This window comes from Gopherus evgoodei, chromosome 10 (assembly GCF_007399415.2).
Source record: "Gopherus evgoodei ecotype Sinaloan lineage chromosome 10, rGopEvg1_v1.p, whole genome shotgun sequence".
In the NCBI taxonomy this organism is placed as follows: Eukaryota; Metazoa; Chordata; order Testudines; family Testudinidae; genus Gopherus; species Gopherus evgoodei.
The window spans coordinates 9396496-9415806 of NC_044331.1; the positions used below are offsets into that span (position 1 = coordinate 9396496).

General features: G+C 41.9%; 1 protein-coding gene across 1 annotated transcript in view; it reads left to right on the plus strand.

Moving 5' to 3' along the window:
* The first annotated feature begins 244 nt into the window (after positions 1 to 244).
* The window catches only part of IGF1R (insulin like growth factor 1 receptor), a 282525-nt gene continuing 263458 nt past the window's right edge, over positions 245 to 19311 (plus strand). Inside the window, exon 1 of the mRNA XM_030576711.1 lies at positions 245 to 1496. Coding sequence (XP_030432571.1) covers positions 1403 to 1496 — 94 coding nt within the window. The 5' untranslated portion in view covers positions 245 to 1402. The remainder of the gene's footprint in view (positions 1497 to 19311) is intronic.

The following is a 19311-nucleotide window of genomic DNA, read 5'->3' on the forward strand; positions in this document are numbered from 1 at the left end:
CAGCAGCAGCAGCAGCAGCGCGCGGACAGCACGGGCTGCAGGGGCCGCGCGCCGCTGCTCTGCCTCCGCCGCCTGGGCTCCCTTCCGGACGGCGCCCGCGATCCCGCTCTCCTCTTTTTGCCTCGCGCCTGCTGCGGGCCGCCGCTGCTGAGCGCGAGGAGCCCGGGAGCGCGCGCGCGCCCCCCCCCCCCCAGTGCCAGTGCGGCGGCGGCGGCCGCCTCTTGTTTACCAGCGTTAACTCTGCACCGTGCGAGCGAGGAGGAACGGCGAGAGGGGGAGACCTAGCAGCAGCAGCAGCAGCAGCAGCGCGGTGCAAGCCCTCCTGCAAAGGACAGCGACATACTTAAATACAGAGCAGCAGGGCCTCCCCTTCCAGCCTCCCCCCCTTGGAGGAATTACGGACCCCTTTGCAACGAGCTCCTGGGCTTTGACCTTCAGCAAACCGGACCCCCCCGCCTTCCCACTACGACCCTCCCCCTCCACCCCCGCACACTCCCCCTGGCTTGGGTTGGACCAGAAGCGGGGAAGGTTTGCAGCGCGCACGCACGCACAAGATTCAGTTGTGTTTGGATTTTTTGTGGCATGGAAAAGCAGCAGCGAGTAGGGATGCGAGGAGGCGAGCAGCGGCAAGAGGAGGCGGGGAAGTGCTGAGCTGCTCAGCTCTGCCTGCTGCCGCTTTGTGTGTGTCCCGGATTTTTTTTTTTTTTTGGAAGGAGCCGGTGGCAGCGGCGCTGAGACGAGGAAGAGGGGGAAGCCTTTTCATTCATTTTTATTCCGCATTTGTAGGGTCTTCAGCCACCCGGACTTACTACTTGTTTTTGTGTTTTACTGTGGGGGAAGCTTGAAGGGGGGAATCCCTTTGGAGCAGCCTCAGGTCTCTGCTTGGGGGAATAATCTCCAGTCTCGGGAAGCTGTATTTCCTCCTCCCTCATAAGATTGTTTTGGATTCCCCCCCCGCCCCCTTTCCCATCCAGAATTTTTTTTTTGCGTGTGTTTGCTGCGCCTGTGTGGTGTTTGAAAATGGAGGCTGAAGATACAGACTGCCAGCCCCAATGTGCTTCATGTTTGCGACTTCTGTGCACATTGTATCACTGCAGGCAGCGCTGAGGGGGAGTGTTGCTTCGCCCTTTCTGGGGGAGCCCCAGCCCAGCTTTTTCATTGTTGTCTGTGGGTGGCTTCTCCGGAAGAACAGCAGCGAGGGAAATAGAAACCTTTTGATTTTCAAACCCAAAGGGGTGGTTTTTGTGTGTGCGTGTGGGAGGAGGAGGTAATTTCCCCCTCTCCCTAGGTCTCCCCTCACTCTCCCAATTTATAGCTCTTTGTGAGTGGAGAGAGGAGAAATTTGGACTTTTTTTTTTTTTGTGGAAAAGGGGATTTTGTCCGTAATTAAAAATAAAAAGGAATGAAGTCTGGCGCCGGAGGAGGGTCCCTGACCTTATTCTGGGGGTTTCTGCTCTTCTTTGCCACACTTTGTCTGTGGCCAACAAATGGAGAAAGTGAGTATTTTGCGTTTAATTTAACATGGTGGAGGGGGGTGCGCTTGTTTTGCACCGCGGTGGCTTTTGAGTTTCAGGGGCTGCTTGTGTTTTCCTGTTCTTGAATCTGCTCCTTAAGCACATTTAATACCCTGAGTTCAGACTGCTCTTTTCTCTTTCCTCGCTTGGAGTAGATGGCTTTGATATTCCTTAATTTAACCAGAGTTTAGACCCTTTCCCGTGCCTGAAGAGTTAATAGTGCTCATTATTTCTCTCCAACCCCCTAATCTGTTCACCCACTGTGTTGATTTCTTAAAGCTTCTCCAGATTTTCCCCTAATATTCAGATTTTAAACTCCCAAGCCTGGAAAGTGCCCAATAAACATCGAAAGGCCCAGGGATACTTGCTTCCAGTGTTTGGAAGGGAACACTGGATGCCTTTTTTTAAAATCAGGGTTTAATACCTCTAATTGAAAGGATTTCTGTGAATGAGCAGGCTGTGTTTTTGTGTTTGTTTTTGCAAAGTGTGGCATTCCTTCTTGGGATGCACAGATGTAAAAGGACCATATGTCAGCCTACAGAGACCACTGAGCTAACATTTTATATAGATCTGTGCAACGTAGGGGGACGGGGACGGACAAATGTATTGACGATTGGAAGGATTAGAGACTTAGAGATGAAGAAATCAATACATAAGCTGTTTTTCTATCTAGAACTGAAGTTCTGCGGTTGATTCTTTTAAAAGAGCACGAGTTGTTTTCGTCTCTGTGGGTGTTTAAATTCTGCGTTGTGGAAAACGTGGTTCCTTGTGTGTGTGTGTGTGTATACGCTCTGAAAATGGTTGTGTCTCCAGTGCACAACGATGTCTGGCGAGGATTCTTGCGGCTGTTGATCTTTTCGGAATCGCACTGTCTGGCCGTGTTGTTTGGGAGTTGCAAAAGCCCCGACTTTGTTTTTGTACATTTCAAACCTGTGATTGTTTTCTTTGCCCGCCCCCTTTGGTTGTAGGGGAAAATAGAAGGAGGGGGGATGGTGGGAGTTGACATGGACTAGATTGCAATGATCAGCATATTAATCGGTGCGGATGATCAGTTTTCTTCTGTTTTGTTAGTTTGGATTGCTGGCCTCTAGCATTATGGTTACTTTGGCCCTCGTTTTTGGGGGAGATAGGGGGTGTTGTTAAATGGGCCTTTTTATTTCAACCATTTTAACATTGTGCTCGATCTCCCTCTGTTTGTCTTTCAGTGTTTGTGCAGACAGGAGGTTTCTTTAATGCTCGATCCATTCCCACTAGCCGAATGGTTTAACGTTTTAAAAACTCCCTAACCATTAATTAACGTCACTCATTTTTACTTGTGAAAAGGTGTGCGGAGGAGAGAGTGCATTTCATCCAGTCAAATATGAGGAAAGAATTCCTGACACTTCAAAACATAAAAGCACCCAGGCGCTTCTTTAAGTAGTCAGTTTAAGTTGGGAAAATAAGTTCTTGGATGTACCAGCAATTACACCAGTTGTAGAAACGTTTCGGGCAAAGCTAGGGTAGATGGAATCTGCAAGACATGTTGAGTAATATTGTATTTCGTTAGACAGTGAATGCCAATTAACTCTTTGAAAGTCAGGGCACAAGTTGGTTTTTAACATTGTAATGCTTGGGCCAGCAAGGGCTGGGAGAGTTTTTTTTCTTTTTTGGATAAGTCGAATCTTTTAGATGGAATTGCTTTCCGGAGAGGGAGATTAATCCTTAGGGTTGAAAACTAAAACCCCAGAGCTTGCTGGTTTTGGTTGGTGGTGGTGTGTGCTGGTGGCTAGAAGAATCAAGGTAAACGGATGATTAATAAGTGTAAAAAAATTAAACGTTTATTCTATCAGTTTAAGAATACACTGGCCCAGTGTTCTTGAATTATTTTTACTAAGCCCAGAACATCTGCAAGTAAGAATGTTTCTCCTCTCAACCGTTCTCTTAAAAGAGGCAACAGCAATACATCAGATTTTATTTTTCAGTCCTTTGAAATGTTTGTGTTTGGGCCATCTAGCTAAAATGACTCTGTTAATAAATCTCACATGAAATACTTTTATTTTGAGGACGATCCAGGCATTTCAGTGTGACAAAATAAGATGAGAAGCTTGTCTTAGCTGAATACTGCCTCTAATTACGTTGACTTTGTAGTTTGCAGTTTGATAGCCTTTGTTTTCACAAGTTATTACTGAAAGAACTTCACTGCTAGGGGAAAAAGTGACCCCCAGACAGATGTTTTGCATCACTTTGTATTCTTTCCTCTCCCCACAATAGAGGAAGGAGGATTGATCTTATTTTTATTTGTTTTTAATATATAATGTTGTAGCTAAAAGGCACTTCCATTTCTGGTCAAACAAGCAAGGCAATCCTAAATAGGAGTACACTGGAGATACAACAGAGAGGAAAAAAAAATTCTTTAAATCTCATATCTTACGATGTATTGTGACCAAAAAAATCTTTAAAATGCAAGTACTTTAAAAGGAAAAATTCCAATTAGCAATGTGCAGAGAAAAAAATATTCACAATATAGCAGCATTTTGTCAAAAGAGCAAAGAAATTCATTCCTGAGATAAGCTTTAAATGCAGGTGTGGTAGTTCATGTGGTATGTAAGATGGCTAGGTGTTGCGGGAGACCCTTTAAACCTTGAGGCAGGTTTAAGATGCACCCTAAACTCAGAATGTCTTTTTTTCTTTTATTTTCTTTTTTTTCCCTTGTGTAAGATCACCAGTACTGAGCATATTGAAATTTGGCTTAAGTTTCCTTACCGTAGGTGTTTAGGGAAGGAAAAAGCTGAAAGGGATATCTTAAAAAATTAGACACCCAGAATAAAAATACCATTAGTATGGTACCTGGTGTAATGCTACTTTGGACCCATAGCTATGTCAATGAATCTGTTTATCTTGGCTTTGAGCATTAGCCCATACATACAGCCTACACTTGGTTTCAAATGTTTATTAACAATAGTACATGCTGGCATCTTTAGATCCATATTTCAAGATGCACAGTAAAAAATCCTTATGAATGTAGTCAGTGTCGGTGTCTAGCATGGACATCAATATCTCCTAATATGGTTGGTGATGAGAGTTGAATGAGTTACATAATTCTTTGGGCAATTTAGATACTGAATAGGAAATGTTTCAGTATTAAAGGAATTAATGTTAATCAGGTACACTGGAAAACCTCTAAATATCCCTTCTCTCATCAATAAATTATGATTAGAGCCCATCGGAAGAAACAGTGAGGTAATCGATGCTAACACAACAAGAAGTGTAAAGGCACATGTTAAATCATTTTAATATCAGAATCAGGACAAAGGGTTGTATGAATTACTGGCTAAAAGGGTTAGGAAATGGTGGTCATTGTGTTAATATGAAGCAGAATGTGTTAAAAGGACAGAACATAGGATCTGTTATGGAATGAGGATGCATAGTAGCCAGTTTAATTGTAGAATCTGTATTTTGGGGGAGAAAAATGTTTTTCTTCCTGTAAAGTAAAGAAAGTCCAACTAAAGAGTTTGACTAAATAACTAATGACAAAAATATTGTTAGAAGTGGAGTTAGTACAACTGGTTTTAGCTTCAGTGAAACCGAAAAAATTAGTTTTTTGTTAGTAGAGGAATAGTGTGGATTCTATAAACAAGCGAAAGTCGAACACAGAATTCTAATAACCTTCAATCATCCTTGTTAAAATTAATGTTAGAATAACTCTAAATGTGAGTTTAATAATTTTCTTTTTGCCTTTAATTGTCTGCACTCTAGATTTCTTTCCTTAAAGCCTATACGTTTAAAGTTTTCATGAGAAGAAAAACCTGCTAGTTTTAAGTCTCTTTACGCTGTTAAATGGCTAGTTTAGATCAATGTTCTTTACTTGGGGTATAGTTAAATGGTTTCAAATGTGTGGTTTTTTTTTCATGCTCTACTAAATTTACGTTTAAGAATATACTCATTTCTCTTCTGCTTAATAGAATCTTTGATGACTTAATGATTAAAATACAATACAATATTTTTAGGGATATAAATTATTGGACTGAAGTTGTAATAGTGCTTTTAAAACTACGTTAGCATTAATTAAGAACCTTTTTTTGATCTGTTTTTCATGCTTCTTCAGTAGACTTCAATTTTATTGGTGGTCATTGAAAGCTTTCATTTGGTGAGTTGAGAGAAGATAGTTAGTGGATTAAAATGATGAGATAGTTTATATAATTTTGTGAAAAGAAAAAACTGCATGTTAACATCCCTCCTGGTCTTAAATTTTAGGAGGCACAAATACTGTGTAAAAACAAACTATTTTTTACACTTTTTTTTTGATCACTTCATGATCTTTCATGAAACCCAACTTTCTTTTAACCTGTTTAGATGGTCATGTGTGATATATGCATCAAGGTAGTTTACAGACTCAATTGAGTAACATGATTTAAAGCAATAAAAATATATTCCCCCAAAAGCCTGTAATAAATTTACTGAGCAAAAAATAGAAATTAGTTTGTACCTATTCCCTCTGTACCTTGTCACACAATGTTGAATTCATCAGTAAGATGTTAGATATTAATTTATCTCTTCCTCCTGTAATATTAAGATGTCACCTAAACTGAGGAAGCACTGCAGACCTTTGAAACCATCCCTTAAACGTTGGTTTATGACCTTGACAAATAATTTCCTACTTTAATTTTAGTATATATGTCTCATATTTGGAAACACTTTATGGTCTTACTTAATAGCAGCTGGCTTAATGTAAACTTCAGTAGTGGCAAATGCAATTTTGTATTGGAAAAATGTGATGACTCTGTATCCCTAAATTTAAAAAATGACTTACGCTGTATTGTAGTAAGTTGTATCTCAAGTGTTTTGAGCAATGGTTAAAGTTGTTTGCAATTATGTGTGACTTCAGTTTATTGCAGCAGTCTTTCTAACAAAGATTGGATTTACTCTAAGGTTTCATAGATAAAAAGATTGTTTAAAAATCCTGTTTCAAGGAACACTTTGAATGCAATGATGATTTTGAAGGGAAGAAATGTTTTTGCTGTTTTGATGTGTTTGACATGTATAATTTTGCTTATTATTACTCTAAGATATTTAGACAGCCTTTTTTTTTTTTCTTTCTCTCTCCTGTGTAGTAGGTTAGCTGGATTGGTTTTTATGAACTATGAACCATTTTAAAAAAGGAAGTTTCCAAAACCTTTTATTGCACAAAAGCAGAAATCAACAAATGATAGTTGATAAGAAGGCACATGTGGTGTTTTAGCTAACTTGCTTTGATACTGTTTTCTTAGCCAAGTTGCAGCGGGTGCTATCTGAGTTCAAGATCGGAACAGATTTCATGGTACTATGTATTCTGTATATCCAGAACTATCTGGGGCAGACTTTGAAGACCGGCAAATGAATTACAACATAGGTGTATAATATGAATGAACATTTTATACACTCTGCAAATGGACTATAAATTTATCAACTCCTCAAAAGTCATAAACAGGTTAAAAAGTTGTTTAAGGCAGGGCTGCTAATTTTTTGTAAAGGTTTAGAAAGGAGAGTTTGGTAACTTAATGATTTATTAGGAAGATAATCTCTTACCAAAAGCTGGTGCTGGTGGTGTGTGTGTTAGATTTTGTTCATTTTTTTACAGATGGTTTAATTAACCTTCACAAATACTAAATCTAAGTGATCCCTCTAGATCTTTTAGTTAAATCAATGATTAATTTCTTAAACTGCAAGGTACAAGCAACTTTTAGAATACAAATACAAGGCTATCTAAAATTTGTTAGTATGCTGAAAGCAAAAATGGACATAATATATATTATCTGTATTTTATAGGTATGTTTACAAAAGAGAACATATCAGTTTGCTTTTGGCAAAACTGTTAAGAAACCCTGATATTAAAGCCTTGATTTTAATCTAATCTAAATAATAACTTTAGATTTTTCTAAAAGCTCAAACTACCCTCTTAACTGATAGTGCTGTTCTTGTTGTCTTGACAGTAAGTACATCAGCATGCATCATTGCCTCTCAGGCTAGTTTTGTTCATGACTTCCAGCATGTTTAATATCAATGAATTTTTCACACATCCGCCCAGTATGCCCCTTAATCCTGATTGATGCGGTATGATCATATTTGAACAGGAATGCAGGGATAAATAAGCCCTGAAAGTGCTACAAGAACACTCTTGCAGGAACATGGTATAATTTTACTACAAATTTTAATATAACTTATTTCTTTAATTAGAGGAATAAACTGGTTAACATTTTTCTTTGCTGACAAGTTTGTGTTTTAAGTACCACATTTATATAGACACTGTATTGTTTAGACTTCTTTGAGTTAAGGTGCGTGTCTTCTACAGAATAAGGAAAAGCTCTTTTCCATCAGATAATTAACATAAGTTGTTAGTATATTTCTGTACTATAACTGCAGATGAAATAAGTACTATTAAAGATGTTGTCTTTATGTCTTGTCTGTTTTTTGCTACTGCAGGAATTAATGTTGGTAATAATAGTTTAGTTTGTAAAAAAACATGTTTTTGGATGAGTTCATCTCCCACATGATGCTGGCAAGATGAAATTTTTTTTAATTGAAATAGCTCTGTGACCGGTCAGGGAGAGTGTTATCTGCAAACCTGTTATTGGTGCCATTACATGCTATAAAGATAGCTCTGTTTACTTAGAAGTGTGAATATCCGCTCTGATCTGATACTTTACTACTTTATTTTAGAAAGAAGGAAAAAATGTGTGTCAAAATGTGGGAGTGTATAGATCACATAAGAGCTCTTCTAATTCTGGAGATGTGTGACTGAGGTATGTTTTTCCTTTAATTGGTGTTGTGGTGACCTTTCTGATTTTTCCCCAACCACATCTTCTATTATTTGAATAATTTAGTTATTAAATGGAGGTTTGTGTAACTTCTGTTCTCTTCATGCTTGAAGAAAATACTCCATTTTTTTTCAGAAATAAGGGAGCATTTTTGAAGTTCAGGTGCTGGAAGTGTTCGGAGCATGATCTCAAATAGTCCAAGTATCCCTTTGTCCCTTGGAATTTAAACTTTATCAGAGCACAATCTATTTAAATCTGATGTATTATACCTGCTGTTAACTTTATAAGCTAGGTTTATACAAATTTCTTTTTAAATTTTTCATGATACTGCATTACAAAAATATGACCATTTAAAAACAAATGGCTTCATAGTAAGAGAGAACATCCATAAATTAGAGCACAAATGATGCATTTTTCTAAGTATTGTTTGTTTCAGATGCTATTGTAATATACCAGATATAACTGGTGAGCGTGCAAGTTTAAATTAGCAGAGAGTACAAAGTACGTTTTCATTGTTGTATTCAAGATATGTTCTGTTTCAAAACTTCACTTGTAAAGGGCAAATTGCACAAAGTGTCAGACAGGATAATGGGCTCAGGCTCACCCCATGATTAAAATTAGTCATACAAAAATCATATTGGAAAATGGTGTGTGTGTGTGTGCTGGGGGGGAGGCGTGCTGGACCTAAAAAATGTTCAGGAGCAGCAGGATATCTCAGAAGCTCTGTGTTGTGCTAAGATATTGTAGAGAGAACTTTGTTACCTTAATTCTGTGTGTTTCTTGTTAGTTTGTGTTGCTGTGTTTTGCGATGTGATATCTTGTTGGTAAAACATCTGTTTCCTATATGGATAGTGTAGACCAAGGGTACGCAACCTATGGCATGGGTACCAAAGGCAGCATGCACGCGAGCTGGCCTTCAGTGGCACTCACACTGCCTTGGTCCTGGCCACCAGGCCGGAGGACTCTGCATTTTAATTTAATTTTAAATGAAGCTTCTTAAACATTTTAAAAGCCTTATTTACTTTACGTACAACAATCGTTTAGTTATATATTATAGACATATAGAAAGAGACTTTCTAAAAACTTTAAAATATATTACTGGCACGCAAAACCTTAAATTAGTGTGAATAAATTTAGACTCAGCACACCGCTTCTAAAAGGTTGCCGACCCCTGGTGTAGACCATTACACCCAGTTAACTACTAGATTCTGCTGAAACAGAATGGACCCTGATATAAGGCTTAAGAAGTCTCCTTGTTACTGATAGTAGGAACAGGTGATGTGTGTCTACAGAATTTAAACTTTTGATTAAAAAGAAATAGGGCTGAGGGCTTGTTTCTGGCACTTACGGTTACAAAAACAACTTTACCAAACATGGTCTGATTCAGTGCTGTTTTTGTGGCGTGTAGGGACAGGCGCCTCATTATTTCTTTATCAGGGATATGTTGAAATTTAACACTGTTCCAATCTGTTTTACTTTAGCTATTCAGAAACCAATGGGCAGTGATCAACGGGCAAGAATCAAATCTATTTCCCTTTGGGAAAGCTATTCATAGAGAGGAAGAGATCGAAGTGGTGTGGCAAACCACAAAATAGCCAGGAGATGTTATGGAAATGAGAGGGCCTTCTAGATGCCAGAAGGATATGGTGCTGGGGTCAGGTGGTTCCAGTTGGGAATCCCTACTCATGGAAGAAACTTGGCATCCCCAAAGAGGGTCTGGGGACAGGAGCCTGGTAGGAATCCCAGTATCACCTCTATTACACTGTTGAAAGAGAGATGGTTTGTGATCAGAGAGCAGTGGTGGGCCACAGTGAAACACTCAGCTGAGTGAAATCAGATTGGAAATACCTTGTTTGAAATCAGTGGAATATTCTCTTTTCTCTCTTGATCACTGAATGCTTTCCCCAAACGTTTACCCATAGTTAAATACACATCATTGCCTAATGTATCTAAATTTCATAAATTGGGATTAGATCCATTCCCAGAACGCCACTGCAGTTAAGAGGATGCAGAGAGAGACTTTTGATTTCTAGATTTTTAGCAGAAGACTCCTGTTGGCTTTATTACCAGAAACCCAGTTTAGGAGGAGAAAATTTCTGAGTGGACGCCTATCCAGTCAGGTACATCAGTGTCATTCTCCTTTTCAGCTGATGGGAGTCTTCGAGAATTTTGGTGAGATCCCTCCTCCTGACCAGGAGAATTTTTGGCTCTTGTCCAGTTGTTTCCAGTTTTTAGCAGGTGGAAGCAGCTTGTGGTTCTGTATTAGTTTGCTGTTAAACTTTTCCCCCCTAAGTTTCTGGTGGCTAAGAATTTTTTGACATAGTTCTGTTTTTTTATTGCTTTCCTGCAATATCCACTCTCCCAGGAGAAACTGAGGGAAGGGGCCTCCCAGCAGTGTCAGAGGCAGATGCCATTTGTTGTTAGAAAAGGTGTTTGTACACTTTTTCTTCTTTCTCCCCCTTTTGTGAGGTACAGAGGTTGGACAGAGGGAAGCTCTGTAAGCCAGCACAGAGGAAAATGCCAAAGACCAGGAGGACTGCCAGTCCTATCACAGGTAACTGGAGTTGAAAGCCTAACTTTTGGTATTCCCTGGAGAACCCAGCAGAGGGGAATTTTCTGTTAACGGGTTGATCATTTTTTCTTGTAGTCCTGCCATGTGCTAGACCCCAGATGGAGGTTATTGATGCATGAACTTATCTAGTGAAAGGCCAAAATTGGGAGAAATTTTTCTGGTTTTGTAGTGTTACAAAACTGAGACTTGGCCTAAGTTTGTTTGAGGACAAGGGCAGGGTTTTGAGCCAGCTTGGGTTGTGAATCTGGGAGTGACCTAAGGTTTTGGACAGAAACTGGCTGAAAAAACTCATTTGGTTCTGTCCAGTTTCATTGTCTGTCTTTCATGTGCTAGCAAAATGCTGTTTGAATTTCACCGCAGCAAGGAAAATTTAATAAATGCATAAATCTCCTTATTCATACCGATTCTTATAAGGGAGGCTTATAAAACACCCCACCCTGCCCCTGTGTTTAGGCCTAAAGTTAATCGCTGGAATCACAGTTAAAAACCTGAGGTTGTGTCCACCTTTACAGTTTAAGTCCAAGTGTTCTGTAGAAGTGTACAAATATTCTCTTAAAGGTGGTTCATTAATGACCTATCATGCAGCTGTAACAGAAGTGGGAGAATTGCAGTGTTTCTATTGAAGATGAGCTGTGAAAGTGTCTGATGTAGAGCCATGCAGGAGAGTTTTAGTTTTATATGCTTTTATTTTGTGTGCATCAAGAAATCAGATTTTTGTTTCCTGGTGGCTCATTGTTTAAATAAACATGTTGCATTCTCAGTAGAAGAGCTTTAGTGCCAACTGCCCACTAATCAGATGTATTAACATTTTATTGTTTCCAAGCCATACTAAGAGAACAATAGCTTTACAATTCAACACATTTGAGGAAGATTATAAAGGAATTTGGGGTGGATCACAATCAGCACTTCAAAAGCAACAATGTCAGACTTGCTCTGCAACACAGCAGAGCTCCTATGGAAAAATACTGTCATCTTAACAGATGCAGTGTTATTTTGGAGGTTCTGCTGTATAAATACATAGACTGTGGTTAAATTGTGATGGCAACAGATTCAATCTCTGTTCTCAATTCTTTCATCTCTGAACAATATGTGAAAAAATCACAAACCAGAAAGCATCAAGACTGAAAATGTACCTTCGCTACATTGTTGGGCAGTAATTTTTGGATGACTTCCTCTGTTACAGATGCACTTCCATTTCAGACAGTCCGTTCTGCAGTTAGACAGAGTAAATGCTTACCTTTAAGGAGGAGTCTGGTAAGATCATGTGTAACCGTCTGTAGCTATTAACAGTTCTTGTAGTGGTCTGAATGCAGCTATATATTATTGGCAATGCTTTAGAAATGCCAAGTAGACTAAAGTCAGGATTGGTTAACCTGGCAAAAAAGGTTTCCAGTGTTTTAACAAAAAAAGCTCAAACCCAACAACACGTATAACTAATTTCAGTGGGTAAGCCAACATTGTGTGAAGTGTTATTGATGTTCGTGTATTTAACATCAGTGACAGTATTTTGAAATTGTCCACAGTACATTGCAGTGTGCGTGAGAGAGAGACAGACACTTGGAATGTTTGAATCTGATGTTATGTTGCAATGCTGCACAGTTGCGTTCACACTTGTTTTCTCTCTGCAGATTTGGTCCTGTTTTAATACTACTTTGACAGTTATAAATTGTGGGCTTTTTTTGTTGTTGTTTGAACAGCAAATAAAAAAACATACAAAGATGTTGTCTTCATCAGTGTATTAGCCTCTGTCTGTCCCCTAGTGAGATAGAAAAGTCTCAAATATTATAGCTGAATTTTTAAAAAATGGGGACTGGACCATTTTATGAGCAACAATATTGGTGGTCATGCATGATAAAACGGGGTGGTCAAATATTATGTTCCTAGCCTCTGTTTGCCAGAAGCTGGGAATCACTTGATGATTACGCTTTCTGTTCATTCCCTCTGGGCCACCTGGCACTGGCCACTGTTGGAAGACAGGATACCTGGCTAGAGGACCTTTGGGCTGACCCAGTAAGGCCATTCTGATGTTCATGCTTCAGAAGCTGACAGCATGCAGAGGTTCTGAAGAAATGTATTTTCTTGCATGTATTTGCATTGTAACTCCCAATTTGTAGGAATAATCCCTGATTTTATAGAGGTGTTAAGTGACTTAATTTCATGAATGTTTATAAAATGTATTGAAATCGCTGGATGACTTTTTCCTCCAGATTGGGGAAAAAAAATAATTTTTTTCTCACTGTGAAGCAAGGTATTACCAGGCATTCCAAGATGTGTGCAACTATTTGTTCTTAGCAAACCTGAGACTTGGTGTCGGGGAGTCTTGGTTGTTAACTGAGTGACTAAGGAGGCAGTCTGATTCTTAAACAAAACAAAACAAAACACCAGAAAACAAAATCCCACCCAACCCTACACTAAAAGAATGTTAAGGTTGCCAAGTTAAGCACACAAGTTAGGAAATGCTAGAATTAAGGTCACTCGTGCAACCTTAATGCGGTCTCCTTGTGCTTACGTATTATGATAGTCTTTAATTACATCACCACATGTTGTGTTTTTTTCCCAATAGGATCCCTGTCTTATTCATTGTGCAGGAATGATGGTTCTCGCAGAATGTGTACCCATTAAATATTTTTTTTATGCTCATTCATTGGGTGGCCTGAGGCCTGCACAACATCTAAATCTTGAATACAGAATTAATGTCCTTATAGGCTTCTGTGACACTCATCATTATAGTATCCAAGTGAACAGTTCCCAAATTGTGGGTCGTGACCCCAAGTGGGGTCGCATTGCAGCAGTCGTGAGTGTGCAGAGGATGACATTTTACAAAATGGCATTCTCCGCGCAGCGTGACCTTGCATGCATCTTATATGCAAGGTCATGCTGTGAGGAGGATGCCATTTTGTAAAGCAAAATGGTGTCCTCAGTGCTTCCCGGGGTCGCTGGAAGCAATATATCCAAAACCAGGGTCATGCAGGAAAAATGTTTTTGAACCACTTAGGTCTGTGGTTCCCAAACATTTGAGTTTCTTTATAACACCCCATTTTGCAGAAGAGGAACTGACCAACAGATAAACGCTAAAATTATCAAGTGTCAGCTGATTTGGGTGCCTGATTTGCGACACTTAGGGCCTGACTTTTTCAGAGTACTTATAATTTTTATAGCATTTTAGGGTGACCCATATTTTCCCAAAGGGAAAATGGAACACTTTTCCCCTGCCTGAGGATCACCCCCTCACCTGCTTGGAACTGACCCGAGACCCCTCTGCCCATGCAGGGCTGTGCCAAGGCCCTCTTCCGCCAGCCCGGCCTGAACCACTCTCTTGAGCTCGCCTTCCTGTGCAAGGCTGGTGTTACTTCTCACTCTTCCCCTTGCATGTTCCTCTGCAGCCTGCTAGGGGTTGCAACCCACTTTTTTTGGCAAAACTAGGCATTAATCCAGTTTGCTCTGGCTCTTGCCAGCTGAAGATCAGTTGGCAAGAGCAAATGAGGCAAACGCTCAATTTTGCCAAAATAGTCGGGATGAATGAGACAGAGCTTAAAAAAGGGACTGTCCTGGCCAAAATGGGACGTATGGTCACTCAAAGCATTTTATATTTTCAGAGCACAGTTCCCCTTAATGAAAGTTGCAGCTGAGGCTGCTCAGAACTTCTGGAAATAAGACTGTGCATGTCTCAATTTGGGAACCCAGAAAATGAGTAATATGCAATTAGTGACCACTTGTGAAAAGTTTGGTGCAAGTGACTTGCCCAGCAACACACAGGAACCTGGTGGCAGAGGCAGGGATAGGATTGAGTTCGGTGTGGCATTCAGGTAGTGCTGAGTGACTTTTTTGGACAAATAGTTTATTCACCCAAAAATGCAATTTTGCTTGGCCCAAAACTGTTTGCAGTTTTGACAAGAATTTGCTGAGTGGTTTTGGCCAAAAGTTGTGTGTGTTTTTTTGGGATGTAGGCATCATTCACAGAACAGCTGGAAGAGAAGTTGATGAAGGTGCCAGTCTTGTAATCTTTAGTCCGGCAGTTAGGGCACTGAGCTGGGATGTGGGAGACTTGGATTCAGTTTCCCCCCTCTTCTTGATGTGGAGAAGGGATTTGAATTTGTCTTCCAAACGACAGGTGAGTGCCCTAGCTGATGGGCTTATCGATGCATTCTCCTTGTAGCCCAATGAGTATTTGGGTACTGTATACATAGAGCAGTGTTTCCCAAACTTGGGATGCCGCTTATGTAGGGAAAGCCTCTGGTAGACTGAGCCGGTTTATTTATCTGCCCCATCCTCAGGTCCAGCCGATCGTGTCTCCCACTGGCCACGGTTCGCTGCTCCAGGCCAATGGGAGCTGCTGGAAGCGGTGGCCGGGCCATCTCTCAGCCTGTGCTGCTTCCAGCAGCTCCCATTGGCCTGGAGCAGCGAACCACGGCCAGTGGGAGCCGCTATTGACTGGACCTGCGGATGCAGCAGGTAAACGGACCGGCCTGGTCGGCCAAGGGCTTTCCCTACGGAAGCGGTGTCCCAAGTTTTGGAAACACTGACATAGAGGAACAGATTCAACAGGAGAGAATGAGGGACTTGCCTAGATTGTCCTGACCACCAGGCAATGGGTGACACCACTGCCATGTGGGAGACCCAAGTTCAGATTCCTTCTCCATATCAGATGGTGGAGAGGAGAATTGAAGCTGGGGTGTGCCCTAACCACTGTAAGGGTGTCAACACCACTTTGTGGTCGTCATCCAGCAATTTTGTGTTTCTAGCACCTCCTTTCCTTTTCTTTTCTTTCATTTTTATAAACACAGTTGTTTCATTTGACCAAGAATAATTTTTTTGTCAACTTCACTGGAATTTCTAGGTTTGGTTTGAACCAAATTTTTTATTCAATTTTTGAAACTGCCAGCAAACGAAATAATCAGCTAATCATCTGGCTCTGCGTTCAAGTCAGTCAGCTTCTTTCTTCTTCTCCACACAGCCTGGGTGCTTCAGGACTGGAGCACCTATGGGGAAAAATGGTGGATGTTGAGCACCACCTTCCCCCGCCGTAGTGCCTACTGGTGGGCCCAGCAAATCAATGCCTCCCCCTCCCTCCGTCTTGTCCTCCACAAACAGCTGTTTTGCGGTGTGCAGGAGGCTGGGGGGGAGGAGCAAGGATGTGGGGTGCTCGGGGGAGGGGGCGGAACTGGGTGGGAAGAGATGGGGACGGGAAGAGGGGTGGAGCCTTGGAGGGGAAAGGGTGGAGTGCGGGCAGGGCCTGGGTCAGCCAGGGGGTCGAGCACTCTCCTGGTGCTTTGGAAAGTTGGTGCCTGTGTGCCAGCATGGGGGGTAGAGTCTCTGCTGCCATGGCATGGAAAACTTCAGCCTGGGTAGTTAAAATTTGGCAAAGTTAAAAGCAACTGAAAGCATGGTTAACAACGGAAAGTGTTAGGCACCCTTAACTGTAGGTGGGAATACCAGTTCCATGTATAATTCTTAGAAACGGTAGTGCTCATATCTGTTTTACGTAATAGCCTTTTCTTCTGCGTGCACCACTGATATTCTAGAAGAAAGAATGCCTACTAATTTGAACAGAGTGGCACGTGGCACAAGCCGGGGGTTGTTGCATGAAGCAGTGGTTCTCAGCCAGGGGTCCATGGCCCCCTTGGTGGCTGCAAGCTGGTTTCAGGGGCTGTGGGGCCTTGTGGCTGAAGCAGGGCTGCCTGAGCCCCAGCGCCCCCATGAGACTGAAAGTGGGAACAGAACTGCAGAGAGCCCCAAGACCCAACACTGCCCGGAGCTAAAGCCCAGAGCCTGGGTGCCCCTCCGTGGGGCTGAACCCGGGTGCCATGAGCTCTGGTGGAGCTGAAGCTTGGTGTCCCAAGCCCCGGTTCTCCCACAGGGCTGAAACTGGGATTGGAGCTGCAGGGCTGAAGCCCTGGCACTGCCACCCCCGACCGGGTCTCAAACCCTGAGTCTTGGTGCTCCTGCTGGGCAGAAACCCTGAGCCCCCCACTCAGAGCACTGGCACCCCACAGGGCAAAAGCCCCGAGGGCCCCCCCCACCTGGTGGTTGAAGTCAGGAGTCCTGAGGTGCCTGCCATCCCCTGCTGGGCCTTGGAGTTTTTATAGTATGTTGGGAGTGGGGCTCAGAAAGAGAGAGGTTGAGAACCCCAGGCATAAGTGAGAAAACGGATATCCCGGCAGTTTTGTGAGGCAGGAATGCAATCAACCAGGCAGAGTGGAATCTGCATTCAGTCTTGTAACTGCCCTGTTCTGACCACAAAAAGTGCACCTTTGTGCCATCAGATAATTTGAAGACCGCAGTCTGCTGTTTCAGAGTAAAGAGCCAAGTAGCTATAAGAGGAAAATGTATGCATTCCCTTCTGTCCCCGTCAGTTTTAGGACTACAGAAAATGAGAGGGGGGGAAGGAGATGGTTGATCTCACTGCCTGAGGAGAGATTGGCTTTCAGAACTTGTAGATATGACAGGAAAAAAACTCCCAGGTTTCTTAAGTACCAGATGTCCAGCTTCCTGTCCAGAAAAGCTCCTTTGCTCATGAAAAAAATTGAACAAACTGAACGTACTCAGTCGCATAGTTGAAATATGATGAAATTTCATGGAAAGGGCGCTAGTTCCTAGAGAGGCCTAAATACCCCAGACATGAGTTGCGTAGTGATAGTGAGAGTTTGGAATTTAGTTGCCATTCCTCGACCGTAAGGAGGAGCATCCAGCAGGCATCAAAGAGATGTACAGTCATTTGGCTATTGACATTCTCCAAGCTTCTTTGCAGAATCCACCACGGATATGTAGAGCTTCACGTTGGTATCTTGACACTTGAGACAGATATTGCTACATTGAAATGGAATGACACTCTGTTAAACCAATCAAATGTGTAAATTTCTTTAAAAAAATACTTTAAAAACTGTCGCGAAGCCAGTTATCCATTAGTAGGAGGGTCCCTTCATTGTCTCAGCGCAGAATGTATGTGAGTTAGTACATACAGAATGTCTGTGACAGGCACTGTCTCAAATTCTACAGTAAGGAGTGTTTTTCATAACCAGCAGGATGTTCTTTGATGAGGCACAGTATCTTAGCTATGTTTTGCTGTTCGGTGTTGGTGGAGGAAAAAACAATGTTAGAGGAATGGAATATTTTAAAATGTTTTTATGTAACCATGGAAAATCTGCAGCCCCATGTTTCTGCCACTCAAATATAATTCCAATGGCTTTTCATTGGCCATGGACACTATCAGTATGTAAAAGAATGAAAAGCTGTCTTGCATGTTTAGAAAGGAATACAGTGTAGATCCTCCTGAAAATACCCTGGAGCATAAAGGTTAATTACAGCCTTCCCCTTTGCATCCCCCCACCCCCTTGGTAAACTTTCAGAAAATAATGCAAAATACCTAGCATTTCTGAAATTCCTGACCCTTTCGGTTCACTGAAAAAGAGGCAGGGTTTTCAAGCTGACCATCTGAGGATCAAACTCTTCCCCAACCCCCACTTCCTGGATCTGCAGCTTTTTCAGGATTTGTTATGGGTCTAATGCTGATTGACTTTTTTCTCCCCTTATTTAAAAGCATCCATTGAAGAGAAAAAAGCTGTATTTCCTGTTGCTCTAGCTTGAGGCTTTGTGGAATACGTTTTGGAAGTTTAGACATTTAAGGGCTTTCAGGGGAATTCTTAAGAAGATGTTTTGGATTATTGCGTGAACTAAACTTCTTTCCATGGTCTTGAATTGTTCTTTTTCAGCTTGTATGAGAATTACCAGGTGCCAGGAATTTGAGTTGCTGGGTTAGCATATAAATCCATTCTGAACTGTTTCTCTTACAACTCTTTGGATATGTTGAAGAGAAGGCTCTGTGAATTATACTCTATTTTTTTTCAATGTATTTCATGTGGCTACTTGAAGAATGCAAATTAGTGTGAGAGAGTGTCCCTTTTTACCCTTGCTTGTATCAAATAGAGCAGTGTTTCCCAAACTTAGGATGCCGCTTGTGTAGGGAAAGCCCCTGGCGAGCCGGGCCGGTGTGTTTACTTGCCCCGTCCGCAGGTCCGGCCGATCGCAGCTCCCACTGGCCACAGTTCGCTCCTCCAGGCCAATGGGAGCTGCTGGATGTGGCGGCCAGTACGTCCCTCAGCCCGCACCAATGGGAGCTGCTGGAAGCGGTACGGGCCGAGGGATTTACTGGCTGCCGTATTCAGCAGCTCCCATTGGCCTGGAGCAGCGAACTGTGGCCAGTGGGAGCTGCGATCGGCCGGACCTGCGGACGGGGCAAGTAAACACACTGGCCCGGCTCGCCAGGGGCTTTCCATAAACAAGCGGCATCCTAAGTTTGGGAAACACTGAAATAGAGTAGGCAATAAATATCAGATTATTGGTGGCCATCTGATAAATGAACTCCTTTTATTTTTTGGGTATCAAATTAGTGATTCTCATTTTCCCTTTCAAGGTTCTGTACTGTTACATCCCTCTCTGCATTTTTGTTCACACC